We start from the raw sequence: 16,067 nt of genomic DNA, 5'->3' as shown, positions 1-16,067 counted from the left end.
AGAATGGAGAAAGGTGATTGGAAAAAGATCCGGTGCTTATAGTTAGGCGCAGGCCTAGTTCTCCACTGGTGTAGTTCTGCGCAGGCATAACTAGGCTATAGGGTCTTCTGCTTGGTTCAGAGATGGAAGTGCCTACCAGGATCTGAAGCTCATCAAAAGGCTACTAAGCAAACAACAAAAGGTCAGTAAGCAGTAAGCATACACACTTGTGCATTCCCAGTTGGAGGATGGATTGTCCTGTTCAGTCTTAACCAGCTCACCTCCAACTACATACAACTGACTTCAAGTTTCTGGAAAATAACTCAAACAACTTATTGCTTAGGCTACCTGTTGCTTGTTACTTGGAGGACAACAAGTCTTTTGCGAAAGTGAACGTGAGTGAAAGTCGCTCAGTCATGTCCAATTCTTTGTGACCCCATGGACTGTTTAGTCCCTGAAATTCTCCAGGTGAGAACACTGGAGTGGGTAGCCTATCCCTTCTCTGGGATCCTCCCAACACAGGAATCAAACCGGGGTCTCCTGCATTGCAGGCAGATTCTTTACTAGCTGAGCCATAAGTGAAACCCAAGAATACTGGCGTGGGTAGCCTATCCCTTCTCCAGCAGATCTTCCCAACCCAGGAATCAAACTGGGGTCTCCCGCATTGCAGGCGGCTTCTTTACCAACTGAGCTATGAGGGAAAGGCAGCCTTGATTAGGTAGGGTGGGTGAAAGGAATTTGACTGATTACCCATGGTTTCCCTTGGCTTAGGAAATGGTGGTTTTTTTTTTCACTGTATCACACCAAAAGCACAAGCAACATAAGGAAAAATAGCTTTGAGTTGATAAGAATTTAAAACCTGAAAAAAATTATATGTTTGGCTGCGGCAGGTCTTAGTTTTTAGCACGTGGGAACTTTTTAGTTGCAGCGTGCAAACCCTTAGTTATGACATGCGGGATCTAGTTCCCTGTCCAGGGATGGAACTCGGGTCACCTGCATGGGGGGCTCAGAGTCTTGCCACTTTGGACCAACAGGGCAGTCCCAGAATTTAAACCTTTTGTGCATCAAAGAACAGCATCAAGAAATGAAGGGACAAACCGCAGAATGGCACAAAATTTTCAAATCATACATCTGATAAGAGTTTGATTTTCAAAATATAAAGAATGCATACAATTCAACAATAGAAAGACAAATAATCCTATTCTAAAATGAGCAAAGTAAATAGACATTTCTCTGAGAAAGATGTACAAATAGTCAATAAGTACATGACAAGATGTTCAGCAGCATTAGTCATTAGGAAATGCAAATCAGAACGCAATTAGATACCACTTCATAGTTGTAATTTGTAAAATATGGAGAACAGTTTGGCTGTTCCTCAAAGAGTTCAACATAGAGTTATCCTGGGACTTAGCAATTTCACCCTCAGCTATCCAAGAATTCAAAACATACGTTCATACAAAAACCTGTACATGAAAGCATGAATGTTCATAGCAGTATTATTCATAAGAGCTAAAGAGTAGAAACAACCCAGATTGCCATTAACTAATTTGTGGATTAAAAAACAAAACAAGGGGTATGTCCTTACAACAGAGTAGTATTTGTCTGTGAAAATGAATGAACTAGTGATACCTGTTACAAAATGGGTGAACCTTGAAAACAGTATGCTAAGTGAAAGAAGGGTGGGGAGACAGCTCATTGAGGAAACCTAAAAATTCCACCTTTTTCCTCATTCTTTCCCTCTTCTGATCCTGGACAGAAAGCTTGTGCTGGGACGCTCTGATTGATAGGCTTTCATTTCTGTAAACCATGAATGCCCAACATTGCCTCTGCAGCCCTTAGAGAACTTGGCACATAAGATTGAGTCCAGTGTCTGCCTGGGTTCACTGTATCTCAGTCCAGGTTGACTGGCCCAGAAATGAACACCTAGGGCAGGGCAAACATCACAATTTGGGCAGATCGAATCAAGTTCTGCAAACCCCACGACCTTGGGTCTTACAGGGACTCAATCCATCCATTCAGAGGAGCTTTAGGGCTGGTTAAGAAGCTGATTTTCAAGGTGGTCTCTGAGGTAGTGATAGAGTAACCAATGTGTCCCAATCTGCCTGAGAATTTCCTGACTTTAGCGCTGAAAATCCTGTGTTTAACAGGGACCCCCTTACTCTTAGGCAAACTTGGTGGTTGGTCGCCCAAGAATGTTTCACAAATCATTGTTTATCTTCACTATGTTCAATATTCTCTACTTTTATTCTATTTGATTTTTTTAAAGTGCTGCCATGAACCACTACATTGCTTTCACATCTTCCTTATGTGACAGGACCCGTGCTGTTCTCAGTGGAAACAGCATCTGCTCAGTAGCGGATCACCCAGCAACTCCATATTTGTTTGATACAAAGTCCCCAAAGCCCATCAAGCACCAAAGTTTTTGTAAGGAGTGAATGCATTTTGCTTTTCTTCCACCTTATACAGATACATTTTGGATTCATTTCTATTCCTGATTGAACTTTAGAGCTACAGTGTGGTGGGTGAAAAAGAATGCCCCCCCCCCCCAGGCCCCCCACCAAAGATGTCCACATCTTAATATTGGGAAGCTCTGAGTTTATTACCTTACAAGGCAAAGGAGAGTTAAGTTTGCAGATAGCATAAGGCTGTTAATAGCAGACCTTAAAATGGGAAGATTATCCTGGATTATCCAGTTGAGCCCAATGGAGCCACAAGGGTCCTTAAGAGGGGAAGAGAACAGATCAGAATGGTTGGGTGTGAACAGGATCCCACTGGCTTTTGCTGGATTTTGCTGGCTTTGAAGATGGAGGAAGGGACCCCACCTGCCAAGGAATGTGGGTCACCCTCTAGGAAGTGGATCTTACCCAGAGCCTCCGGAAAGAAATGCAGCCTGAATTTAGCCTGGTGTGACCCATGTCAGGCTTCTGGCCTACTGAACGACAAGCGAGTAATATTATATGCTTAAGCCATTAAAGTTTGTGACAATTTGTTACAGTAGCAGCTTCAAACTAATCTGAGTGCACTTAGAAATATTTAGTCTGACCACTTGCTAAGAAACTGGTAATTACAAATCCCACAATGCTAACCTCTGAGGAAGGAGCTCTAAGCTTCAGACAAGTTAGTACAAATCCAAGTCGAGTTACTTAGCAACGAGAGTATAAACAGCTTCAAAAGCAGCCAGGTGGAGAATAGAATCGCCCACATCTTCCAGACTCTGTCCCTTGGTACAAACTTCTGCATTTTTTTACCTTAAAAAAGAACAGAGTTAATTTGAAAGACGTAGAAATCATTACTCATGATAATTTTCTCATTTATAGGAATTCATTGAGTGATAAAAATTGAAGAAATGACTCCTCTTAGAGAGTCCCTGAGTAAAGATAATATCTAAATCCATAGTTAACATCTCTTAGGTCACAGATTCATTTGAAACTCTTTTTCAAAAAATGTACTTATATACCTACACACACAGCTTTGCACTTGGTTTTGTTGGCTTTACAGCTTCCTTAATGTTTATCAACTCGAGTTACAGCAGCTGGTTTAAATGACTATTCTCATGCTATCATAGTTGGTATCAGTGAGAAATAAACGTCTTGGAAAACATTCATCCAATAGAGCACAAATTAGCACACTAGAAACAATATTATCTTTATTCTGGTTAACTCTGAGGGACTGGATTTTCTTCAAAGGGCTTATTATCTTTTTGCTTTGTCGTCAACAGGATCTAAATCTGATCCTTCACTGGGAAAGGATGTGGACTCTTAAATCCTACAACTGTGAGCACTGCGGGAGTGACTTTATCAGCGGCAGGGCTCTGAAGTATCACTTTCAACAGAAGCATCTTGGAAAAGTTCACCGTGAAAAATGTGACCAAGAAGTCCTGAAGGGGAAGCAGCAAGGTCACAGTGAGGTACAGCGAGCGAAAGTGGGGGGCGAGGAGCGAGAATCTCCTCCTTTTCCTAAAATACTTATGCTTTGTGTTTGTTGGTTTTGTTTTTTTCATTCTCTCATGAAGATTTATTAACAGAAAACTGAAAGGAAAAACTCGTGGCCACAGGCCACAGGTCAGATGCAGTGGTTAAAGCTGTGTGTCTCAGTCTTCTTGGCTCTAAACGACCCATCCTGCAGAGCTGCTGTGAAGGGCACTGGGCAGAATTCCCTGGACCCAGGCGTTATACCCAGGGCAGGCGCTATTGTAATTATTATTCCAAAGCGCTTATGTGGGGATGGAGTCCTTGCAACCCTAGAATTTTTCACTTTTAATGTGCCCTTAGAGGTAGACTAATTGACTTCCCTTGCCTCCTTTCCCCTCCCCCATTTTACAAATGAAGGATCAAAGACCCAATTAGGTTGAGTGATTAGCCCAAGGCCTGCAAAAGTAAACATCAGAAAAAGAACTGGGCTCTCATTCTTCTGATTTTATAAAACATAAACTAGTGCTTTTTTAAAAATACTTTTTTCAGCAGTATGGTTCTCATGGTTCATTGCTTTATTAATCTGCAGCAGTTTTCCATCTGTGTCAAAAAAAAAAAAAAAAAAAAACAACAAAAAACCCAAACTAATGGACTTTGCTATGTTTTGAGAACATAGAATGAGAATTCTCTGTGCCCATGAATGGGAGCATTTAGTGAGAAGCGAAATGAAAACCAGCAGATCTCTGAAATAGCTCTTATAATTCCTGGATTAAGTATTTACTTTTTCTCAGTCTACACGTGACAGGTCAACCATGGAGACACACAAGCTACACTGGGAAAATCTAGAAGAAAGGAATGGAAAATACATGGATACAAAAATATCAAAAACATGTAGGATGTGTTCTAGACGCTTTGGGACAGTCCTTAGTCGGGAGAACCATGAAATACAAGACCATCACTTTACAGCCCGCAAAAGAGGTAATGGAGATGCCCAGTGCTTTCCCTGTATGGATGTTCACGCCGCATAGAAACTGTCTTGTGGCTTCCCTATGTCAGAGCGTTACAGGTTGTTTCCAAGAATGGCAAATAAAGAGTGCAGAGGGTGGAGCTAGTATATACTTGAGATTGTATACTCTTGGGGCATGCATGTGTACTAAGTCACTTCAGTCGTGTCTGCCTCTGTGACCCTAAGGACTGTAGCCCGCCAGGCTCCTCTGTCCATAGGATTCCTCAGGCAAGAATGCTGGAGTGGGTTGCCATTCCCTCCTCTAGGGGATCTTCCTGATGCAGGGATCGAACCTATGTCTCTTAGGTCTCCTGCATTAGCAGGCGGGTTCTTTGCCACTAGTGCCGCCTGGGAAGCCCATACTCTTGGGGGTGGGGGATAATTCTGTAGAGGCACATTGGAGGAGGAAGCTGGGAAACTGAGGCGTTGTGCAAAGAGACAACTCAGAAGCAGCAAAAATGGGATAGAATGTCAGGATCCAAGTGGGAGTCAGATTATGGTCTGTCCATCAGAAATTACCACAAAACTAATGTAATACACCTTCTGCTCTCATATTTATGGTTCTGTCCCCTAAAGTAACTGGTGGTTGCTGCTCTATGAAAGTCTTTTAAGATAAGAAAACTTTTTTCGGGAAACAGTAATTGGCTCCGAATATAAAATAGCCACTGAAAAGTGATCAGTTTTTGGTGAAATGTCCATAAAAGGAATCGTAACTATGTTTCAAGCAAAGGAATCAAAATGTACAAAAACAAAAAAACCCCAATCTGTTAAATAGGCATAACTGATGAAATTTAAAGAAGGGGCTGTGTATCCTCTGAGTGTTAATGTAAAATTTATTATTGTTTAGTACTATGTTCTGATTTATAGTGTGATTTCTTCTGTGATCTGTGACTCTTTTGAAGTATGTGTTTTAAAACTTTCTTAAAGTATGGAATACGTTAGCTATTTTGTTACTGATTTCTCATTTAATTGCACATTGGTCAGAGAATGTAATCTGTGTGATATCACTTCTCCGATAAGTGTTGAGTTTTATCTATAGCTGAGTATATATTCAATTCTGTGAAACTTCCATATGTGCTTGAAAGGGAAGGATCAGTTGAAAGTTCATTTCCAGAAAGGATTAGTGAGTTCTTCTTCAAGGCATTTGCCAGAGGCCTCTCTCAAATTAATTCTCCATGATAATATGAATTTGTTATATAAACCTAAATGAGAGCCAGTTTATTATTGCAAATTCTCAGGGATTTTTTTGGTGTGTGTATGATCTATCCTGATGTCTTAAGCAGTAGAGAATCCACCTGGCCAATGCAGGAGACACAGGGGATGTGGGTTCAAACCCTTAATTGGGAAGAGCCCCTGGAGGAAGAAATGGCAACCTACTCCAGTATTCTTGCCTGGAAAATTCCATGGACAGAGGAGCCTGGCGGACTACAGTCCATGGGGTCATGAAGAGTCAAACGTGACTGAGCACGCACACACTATGATCTATCGAGTACAAATTTATGAAATTTTCTGAGCTGTTGAAAGGCATCAGGTATATGCCATCTCAAAATGTGCCAACTCAGCATATTGATTATTTTGAACTTCCCAGCGTCAGGGTCTTTTCCAATGAGCTGGCTCTTCCCATAAGGTGACCAAAGTATTGGAGCTTCAGAATACTCAAGTCTGATTCTTGGTAGTTTTCATTTCTTTTCTGGAAAGGACTCTGTGAACATTAAAAAAAAAAAAAAGACCAATAAAATCTGTATGCTTTTCCTCTGGTTAATCAGTCTATTGTCAGTTTCGCTCACATGCCCCATTTACTGAACTTAAGAGTTCAATTATTCAGTTCCTTCCTGTGAAGTGTGTGGCCAGTCTCGTCAGCATTTCTGTCTTAAAACACAAACACACACATCCACTAGCAGACACACCTCTAATGTCCTCATTTTAAAAAATGTTCTATCTCTTGATTTCTAGCTGTTGACTCAGTTTCTTCATTTTGAAAACGCTGTGCATGTCTAAAGCAAACATTCCGCAGGTAGAATTTGGCCTGTGGGCTGGCAGTTTAAGACCTTTAGAATAGATGGCTTAACGTAGAGTGCTTTATCCTGGGATCATTTTATTGAAACTTGATAACATACATGTTTTTCATTTAGAAACTTCAGGTGATTTATGAATCAGGGCAAAGACCTTTTCCTGACATAAGAATGGATATCTCAATTTATTCTCAGAGAAATTCAGCCATTTCTCTGTTGGGACTTAGGGTTAACATGCAAGCTAATTCCAGAGGGAGTGAACTCTGCTGGTTCCCCTCACGCCCTACCAGCAGAGAGGGTAGGTCTCCCTGTGACAGAACAAGGCAGTCCTGGTAATTAACTAGACATAACTTGAGTACAAAATTAGACACTTGTGTCAGACACACACACATCCATTTCTGTGCAGCAAATGTCAAATATTGATCTTTTCTCTATGAAGCCCAAATGTCCACAGGATTTTCACCTCATAATATGTTGGAGTGTAAAGGTCCCCAAGAGCTACAGAGATTTGCAGACCGAAAAATCTGCCCTGCCTCTGGTTCTCAAAGAGCTGCTTGTGCAGCTGAGATCGGTGTCCTGCTCCAGCTGATCCAGACTTCCTTTCCGGTGCCGGCCTCCAGAGTGATCCAGGTAATCTGAGCCCCCAGCCCTCAGGCTGGACCACGCAGCCCTAAGGAAGCCTGGAGGTGACGGACATCAATCGGGCAGGGCCACGTGTTCAGAGGCCAGCTTTGCCTTCTGTAGCGGCTGCAAGAGGCCTGCTAGGAGCCCTTTGAAATGCCAGGGCAAGCTGCTGGCTGGCGGGGCAGGCACTCAACCATGTGACAGCTGGAACCCATTAAAGTTGGCAGTTTTTGCCCAAGGGGCGAAAGTGCCTTTACATTGGCAGGGCCAAAGACTTGGCTCTCACTAGACCGATGCTTTTAAATGCTTAAGGGAATTTCAGGCAAAGGAGGTACGCCTGTCCCCCAGAGCACTGTTTCATGCCTGAGCAACCTGCCTATGGATGTAATTAGGTGGTGTCTTGATGGACTTCCTCTTAGCCTAAAGACAGTTCACTGTGTCCGGGGACAGTTGTCCACAGAGCGCAGGGTCATTCTGTGAAAACTGCCTTGAAGGAAAATACCCTGAACACAATGAAGGGATCCTAACAACAATGATGGTGTGATTTCCCTTCTATCATTATTATTTATAATGTTAGTATCACTACTACATACTATCTAATCAGTGTTTAGAGGAAAAAAAAATACAGGACATAGTTCTGAGGGCTTTTTTTTTTTTTTTTTTTTTTTACCATTTTTCCATTTCTTCATTTTAAAGTGCACACATGATTGTTATAAAAGTATCTTTAAGCTTTGTCTATTTAAAATAAAAATGTTAACTTTTAATGTAACAATAGCAAAGATGATTTAAGAGTATGATTAAATGCTACCTAATATAGCAGTGGAAAAAGCCTGAATATGAAAGAGCATATTTTCTTCCACAGAAATAAAGCATGATCACAGGAGCTAGAAATGGGGAGTCCGAGTTCTATTCCAGTCCCACAAGGTGAAAACAAGGGCCGGTGATCAACTAAGTTGTGAAATTGCTGTGCCCTATATTCCATTCTTACCCCATTCCAGTACTCTTGCCTGGAAAATCCCATGGATGGAGGAGCCTGGTGGGCTGCAGTCCATGGGGTCGCCAAGAGTCGGACACGACTGAGCGACTTCACTTTCACTTTTCACTTTCATGCATCGCAGAAGGAACTGGTAACCCACTTCATTGTTCTTGCCTGGAGAATCCCAGGGACGGTGGAGCCTGATGGGCTGACGTCTATGGGGTCGCACAGAGTCGGACACGACTGAAGCAACTTAGCGGCATTTTCCATTCTTGGAAGTTGACTGTACATGTTAGCACATTACAAACTCTCTCTGGTTAAGGAAGCACTAAAAACTACATTTCCCACATTCCCTTGCTACTGTGATAAAATGGGTTTCCTCAATTAGTTGCACTACCACAAGACTGAGTCCAGAACCAAGTTAAGTCAGAGCAAAGGCAGGAGGGCACAGGGTGCCTATTTCACCTGGTCCAGATGTAGCGGGTGCAGGGTGACTTTGAAGCCTAGAGTTCTGGCAATGACTTCCTTCTCTGGATTTTTAGCAGGGCAGGCATTTCTGGGATTGCACAGGCAGCTTCTTGATCCTTAGATGTCAGCTAAGGCATATAATCCTAGAGTCAGCAGTTGCCATCACAGCTCTCAGAACAGGCTCTATAGCACAGGAAGTTCAGCTCAGTGCTCTGTGATGACCTCCGTGGGTGGATGGGGGTGGTGGGAGGGAAGTCAAAGAGGGAGAGGATATATGTGTACATGTGGCTGATTCACGTCATCGTACAGCAGAAACTAACACAACACTGTAAAGGAATTATACTCTAGAAAAAAAAGGTTGGCTAGGTCGGTGCCAAGAATAAAACTGGCACATTGCTGCTTGCTTGAGCGAGCCACATGGTGCCTGACGGAATGGGCTGTTGGAAGTCCTTAAGAAATTAACATGCAATAAATGGCAGAGGACTGAGAGCTTTACAATGTTTTCTAAACCTCTTGAGAAATTGTGTTGTCACAGTCTGTTACCAGGTCGCTTTTACCTTGTGGACGTAATGTTTCCCAAATCATAGGTAACAACAGCTTATTTTACTGCTAAAGAGCGTCCTTTGGGAAATTGCAACCTAAAGTTTTCTTTGAGTGCTAAGTAGAGCAAGGCTGTGCTGCTAACTAATTTAAGTTTTGACTTTTATAAAATTATATTTAGTTAAGAGATTTGCAATAAGTACTCATTAATTATAATGACAGAATACTTTATTGAACTCATTGGTGATCTATTTGGAAATATAGCAAACAAACGCCCTCCAGAAGCACCAGTCACTCAAGGTTCCAACTGGTAGGAATGGGTTTATTTCAGGACACCTAGGTACCACATGTACTAGTCGGGAATTTAATTCCCACCTTTGTGGACTCCTCAATCAAGTGGCTCTCAAGCAGAAACTCTGAGAACTTCTAACTCTCTTTATTCATAAGGATTTTCAGACTTTTCCTGCAAATTCTGCTTTCTTCCCATAACTGAACCTAAGTTCAGTTGTGAACCATCGTAGATGACTTTCTTCTCCTGTCTTTTTTTTTCCTCCCCAAGTTGAGGGAAGATAAAGTAGCATATATTTAAGCTATTCACAGTGTTAATTGACCCTGAAACATGCTACAGCCAGGAATCTACACTTCCCTCAAGGTTAGCTGAGCTTTTCCCCACATCGTGCCCGCTGTCTTCACAGGGTGGTTCTTATGTGAAAGGGACCGACACCCAAGGATGCTCGGAGATTGACATCGTGCTGCTCAGTGAGGTGTTTGCCGATGTGAACCATTTCAAGAAACAACTGAGAGAAGGGTTGGAGACTCTGCGAGAAAGCTTGACGCGAACTGCATATGGGAACAGGTCTGGGTGAATGCACTTCTGTGAATTCTTCATTTCAAAGGTGAAAAAGACTGCCAGAGGAAACTCTTAGCACAGGAGACCATTATTGAGTAATGTTACTTGTATAAGTGAACATTAAATTCTTGGGAGAAAACTTGGAGAGATTGCCCCGGGGGCATTTTTTTTTTTTTTTTTAAAGACTTCTAGCTAAACTTTCAAGGAAATTCATGAATTTGAGATCCTATGATTTAAGGACTAATTATATCTTCTCCAATGCACCTTTATTCAATTTCCCTCTCTTAGCTGAAATCTGACCCTGAGGAATGCAAACAGGAAGGACTGAGAAAGGTGCCTCCAAGAAGGAAGAATCTTTGGAGACACATTTGTCTGATAAACATTCCCTTCAGCAATGTCCTGGGGTCGTTTGCTGAACTGGCTTTGCTGACATTACACGCAAGCTTTCTTTGCCCTCAATGTTGAATTAGCCAGCTAGACAGAACTTTTGTGTTTTTTTTGGTGAGTTACAAAACGAAAAGAAGAAAGAAAAAACCTTGACACGTTGCTATTTATTTTTCTATTTCAATTTTACATCTTCTGCTATTTTATTCAGTCTAATGAATTGTGGATGAATAAAAAAAATACAAAAAACTATGTCGTAAAGTGAGTAAAACATTCTTGGGGGAGAAAAATAGACCAGGCTGTGTGCCACTTCAATCCTAAAATAAGATCCATGTTTTAAAACAACGTCCCAGAACTGTTTATTAATTTAAATAATAGATTCATTACCAAGCCCTTGCTTCAAATTAGTATACAGAACTAGTTTGAATGTGTCTTTTAATGAAAAACACTACCTTTAGGAATACCAAACACCCACTAAATTGTGGTAGTTAGCAAAGACGTCAGATGAATGGCATGATGGTGATTATAATGAAGCACACTGGGGTTGGAAAGGCAAAAAGGGAAGTGATGGAGTTTCACATACGATTACACTTTGAACAGGGAAAGACCACCTTTAAGAAAAGAAAAAAAAAAAAAAAGAAATAGGAGAATGTGTTTTTCATTTTTACCCATTGCTTCTTCCAAGTTTTCCCCATTAAATTTGTAAACTATAGGTTACATTATATCATTGTTATTATTATTTATCAAAATAGGACAGTTAAAGTACTCTCAAGGCACATTAAAAATAAGAGTTGGGGTATACCCTTTCCCTGGTGACCTTATTTGGAATCAAAATCTTTGTCCTTCACTGTAATGTCCTAATTCTATACTCCCTGCCCGCTCAACGTCAAAGACCCTAATTGATGAGCTCTCCCTAATTCCTTTTCCTCTCCTCTGGATATCAGGCAGGCACTCTTCTCCTGGACAAAATATGCTTGAAGCTTTTATTTTGTTGGATTTCTAGAATGAATTTTGAAGTAGAACCTATGAAAAAGAACAGCTCTGAAAACCTTCATTTACTTGTTCTAATTGTTCCTAAAAACAAGCAAGCTCATTTTCTAAGCTCTATTCCTTCTATGCTTTCAACTCATTAAATAATTTAATTGAAAAGCCTTGAAAGTTGAACCGAACTCCCAGGTAACCACCATTCTTTCCTTCATGTTTATTAAATGCCTATTCTTTTTCTCAGAGTGATTTTTCAAGGGGCTATAATGGTTTTAGTTCAGCACAGAATATGCCTTATCCCCTATTTTGTTTTGCTGACGATTTTGGCAAAAAAGGGAGCATATTTGCAGGAAGAATGAGACTTTAAGGCAGCCTGAGTGGAAAGGATTGTGAAGTCAGGAAAGGAGGTAGATTGTCCAGGATGTTCCCTTGCACTAATATCTGTATACAGCAGTTGCTTTTTCTGGCTTTATTCTCTGCTTTTCAGAGCAACCAAGACCATACTGTGACTCACTTGAAGGGCAAATTGAATTAAAAATGGAAAAGAAGCAGATATGTGAGTCTGACAGTTGGTTTTGACTCCCACCCACTGAGAGAGTAAAAACGTTTATTGTTTCAGTTGATACCTGGTTTTTGGTGATATATTGTTTGTTGCTGTTATTTTTAAAGCTATTCAGTTACTTTATTTTGAAAGATGAGTGTGAGAAAAGCCTTTCTTGTCCTTTGGACCAAGTCCACGTCTTAACCTACCAGTAACAGCAACTGTTCTATGTCAGTCATTTTCTGGGCGCTGCTTATGAATGAAACCTCAGGAGACTTGCCCAGTAAGCCCAAAGTACTAGAAATCGTTTATGCACCAGAGGCACTGGGCTCCTTTCTGCACACACTGGTGTGTTTATTATTGAAAACCACAATGGGGAAATGTATTATGAGCTTTTAATAAGACACTGCTGTAGAAAATGCATCATGTCTATAACTTGTAAGTTATGTTTGTGATTGGGATTTCTGCCCATTAGCTCTTATTTCTAATTGCTTTGATTTAGAGATCTTAAAAAACAAGAAGCCCTCTTTATATTATCAGGTCAGATAACTTAAGACCCTTTTCTGATACATGATCCTTTTAAAGCCACATGACAGGACAGAGTTGTCCTGACAAGACATGGCCAAGACAAAACATGTTGATGGATTAGGCTGAAATAAAGTGGACAGTGGCAAATATATCATCTGAGGACTCATGACCAAGCACTGCCAGGATCCATGTCCCATTTCCACTGATATTAATAGCAAAAATATTTTGAGATACTCATTGGATATTAAGTTTCATGTAAATTAGCCTAGGATAGTACTGACATTCTCATTAATCTTGACCCATTCTAAAAGTGATCTGAACTCCCCAATTGATTCAATATCTCATTTAAGCCCTCTGGCATCCACAAGAGTAAACTTTACCCATGTAAGACAGTGTCTACCAAACACAGAGTTTTTATATTGAGCATAGCAAAATCTGCCTCTAAATGATGACAGGAGTGTTGGGCTACTGGTTTGTTTCATTCCTTTTCACCCTTCCTGACTGAGAGAGAAGGATATAGTCATGATAATAATGATTTAACCTATTCCTTTGGTGGTGTGTGTATGTGATCAGTCATGTCTGACTCGTTGCGACCCCGTGGACTGTAGCCCACCAGGCTCCTCTGTTCATAGCATTTTCAGGCAAGGATGCTGGAGTGGGTTGCCATTTCCTCTTCTAGGGGATCTTCCCAACCCAGGGATCAAACTTGCGTCTCCTGTGTCTCCTGTATTGGCAGGTGGATTCTCTACCACTTGAGCTACCTTCATGTTCTTGACATTTAGAGAAAAGTGCTGAGGGGATTTAAAATTTCAGAAATCTTGTTCAATTCAAATGAAAGGACATTATATATGCAATTTTTTTTTTTTCATTTTGGATGATGCCTTTTGGCTTGTCTTTCAGGTCACTAAGTCTCTTCTTCTATATGTAATTTTTGTTAAATTTTTCTATAAATTTCTCGAGTTCAATTATTTTTTTCGGTTCTATAATTTCCATTTTTTAATATATAGAAAATCTATCTCTGGTTTAATTTTTCATCTTTTTGTCTCCTTGTGCTGTCTATTCCTCTGTTCACTGAACATATTAATCAGTTAAAATCCTCATCCATTTATGCCAATATTTGGATCACCTATGGGGTCTGTTTCTACAGTTTGGTTTTCTTCTTAGTTTAACATCTTATAGCCCTGTGTCTTAGAATTCCTATTGATTTGAAATTTCATTTCTAGTGATTTAAAGATTAAAACCATGGCCCTGTGCATTAAACATCTTAGATGCTTTAGCTGATGGTCTCTTTTTCCAGAGAGGTGTATCCTTTCCTCACCAAATGGATAGAATAAGAGTTGATCACCCAGGTCGCACCCCCAAACCCATTGACTAAAACTATCTGGAGGTGAGCCAAGGCATCAATACTTCTTAAGGACCTCCAGCTGTCTCCAACATGCAGCTGAGTTCCTCAGCATTACAGTCCAGCAGCTTCACCAAGTCCTCTCCTCTAACCTTTGTCTCCACAGTCCCCGAGACTAAATCCCGATGCATGTTGTCTCAGCCTGGACAGACTACCTACACCTCCATTCAACTTTTCAAGATGACGTTTTGCTTCATTTCATAACCATACCTGTCCCAGGCATCTTCAGAACTCAGCAGATGTTTGGAGGGAAAAGCAGGTCATATCTTGAATTCAATTCTCCACCCTTCCCTTCTCATCATGCTTGTGATTTCCAAGTCTTTGCATTGCTTCAGCCCCATAAGCTTGATAAAGTTCTACTTGTTTCTTGAACCCCCAAAGCTTCTCCTTGTCCAAAGTCTTTATTTTCAGCTTCTTGTCTATTTCCTAAATCAGCGTATGTCCCCAGGAAACAAGGCAGCTGACTCTGAGTCCATCTCTCCACAATCTGCCGCCCCGGTCCTCACTAAATCCTGACCTTTCTAGCAGCAACCCTCCAGTACCTCTAAGGCACACATGCATATAATTTTTTAAATCCAGTTTTCCAGTTGTTCCCAATGAGCATTGGTTGGCTGTTCACTTTTCCATTATACTCAGAAGTCTAGTTCTCTCATTTCATTTAATCCTACTCATAATTAACAGTATCTTATGCCCCAATCCATATTTAGATAATAATTCATTTAAAAATTATTCATCATCTACTTTGTGTTAGATACTAGGGATAGAACAGTGAACAAAACAAACAGTTCCTGCCTGTGTGCACCTTATACCCCCCTACGAGAGAAATAACCAAATAATACAATGCCAAGTGGTCCCAAGGCTATGGTTTTTCCAGTAGTCATGTATGGATGTGAGAGTTGGACTGTGAAGAAAGCTGAGTGCCGAAGAATTGATGCTTTTGAACTGTGGTGTTGGAGAAGACTCTTGAGAGTCCCTTGGACTACAAGGAGATCCAACCAGTCCATTCTGAAGGAGATCAGTCTTGAGTGTTCTTTGGAACACTCTAAAGCTGAAACTCCAATACTTTGGCCACCTCATGCAAAGAGTTGACTCATTGGAAAAGACTCTGATGCTGGGAGGGATTGGGGGCAGGAGAAGAAGGGGACAACAGAGGATGAAATGGCTGGATGGCATCACCGACTCGATGGATGTGAGTTTGAGTGAATTCCGGGAGTTGGGGAGAAGGCAATGGCACCCCACTCCAGTACTCTTGCCTGGAAAATCCCATGGACGGAGGAGCCTGGTGGGCCGCAGTCCATGGGGTCGCTAAGAGTTGGACAAGACTCAGCGACTTCACTTTCACTTTTCACTTTCCTGCATTGGAGAAGGAAATGGCAACCCACTCCAGTGTTCTTGCCTGGAGAATCCCAGGGACGGGGGAGCCTTGTGGGCTGCCGTCTATGGGGTCACACAGAGTTGGACACGACTGAAGCGACTTAGCAGCAGCAGCAGCAGCCAGGAGTTGGTGATGGACAGGGAGGCCTGGAGTGCTGCGATTCATGGGGTCGCAAAGAGTCAGACATGACTGAGCGACTGAACTGAACTGAACTGAAGAAACATAAAGCAGGGTAAGGAGATAGGGAATAGGGAAGGAGTTCTTGTTTTAAAGGATGGCCAGGAAAGGCCAAATGGGGCAGCAGGGACCTGAATGAAGCTGGGATCCAGCTGTGCGAATTATCTGAGTTAATTGTAGTCCAGATAGAGGAACAGAAACTGCAAGGTCCAGGGAAGGGAATACCCCTGGCATGTCCAAGAAAGTGCCAAGGGAGCAGCAAGGCTAGAATTAGGTGAAGGATGGTCAAAACTCATCTCATTTTTCTCTT

The 16,067-nt window shown here is 41.4% G+C and overlaps 1 protein-coding gene across 4 annotated transcripts in view; it reads left to right on the top strand.

Moving 5' to 3' along the window:
* Positions 1–50: 50 nt before the first annotated feature.
* The window catches only part of LOC102394590 (2'-5'-oligoadenylate synthase 1-like), a 30,283-nt gene continuing 14,266 nt past the window's right edge, over positions 51–16,067 (top strand). For 2 of the 4 annotated variants that reach the window (XM_044947282.1, XM_044947281.1), the window contains exons 1-5: positions 2,768–2,926; positions 3,698–3,886; positions 4,682–4,868; positions 7,348–7,538; positions 10,212–10,372. In XM_044947282.1, coding sequence (XP_044803217.1) covers positions 2,783–2,926; positions 3,698–3,886; positions 4,682–4,868; positions 7,348–7,538; positions 10,212–10,372 — 872 coding nt within the window. In that variant the 5' untranslated portion in view covers positions 2,768–2,782. Of the gene's footprint in view, positions 182–2,767; positions 2,927–3,086; positions 3,204–3,697; positions 3,887–4,681; positions 4,869–7,347; positions 7,539–10,211; positions 10,373–16,067 lie in introns of those variants that run through there. The other 2 variants (XM_044947283.1, XM_006064455.3) reach the window with 2 other exon arrangements.

This window comes from Bubalus bubalis, chromosome 9 (genome assembly GCF_019923935.1).
Source record: "Bubalus bubalis isolate 160015118507 breed Murrah chromosome 9, NDDB_SH_1, whole genome shotgun sequence".
Classification (NCBI taxonomy): domain Eukaryota; kingdom Metazoa; phylum Chordata; class Mammalia; order Artiodactyla; family Bovidae; genus Bubalus; species Bubalus bubalis.
This window is presented reverse-complemented; position numbering and strand designations above follow the sequence as displayed.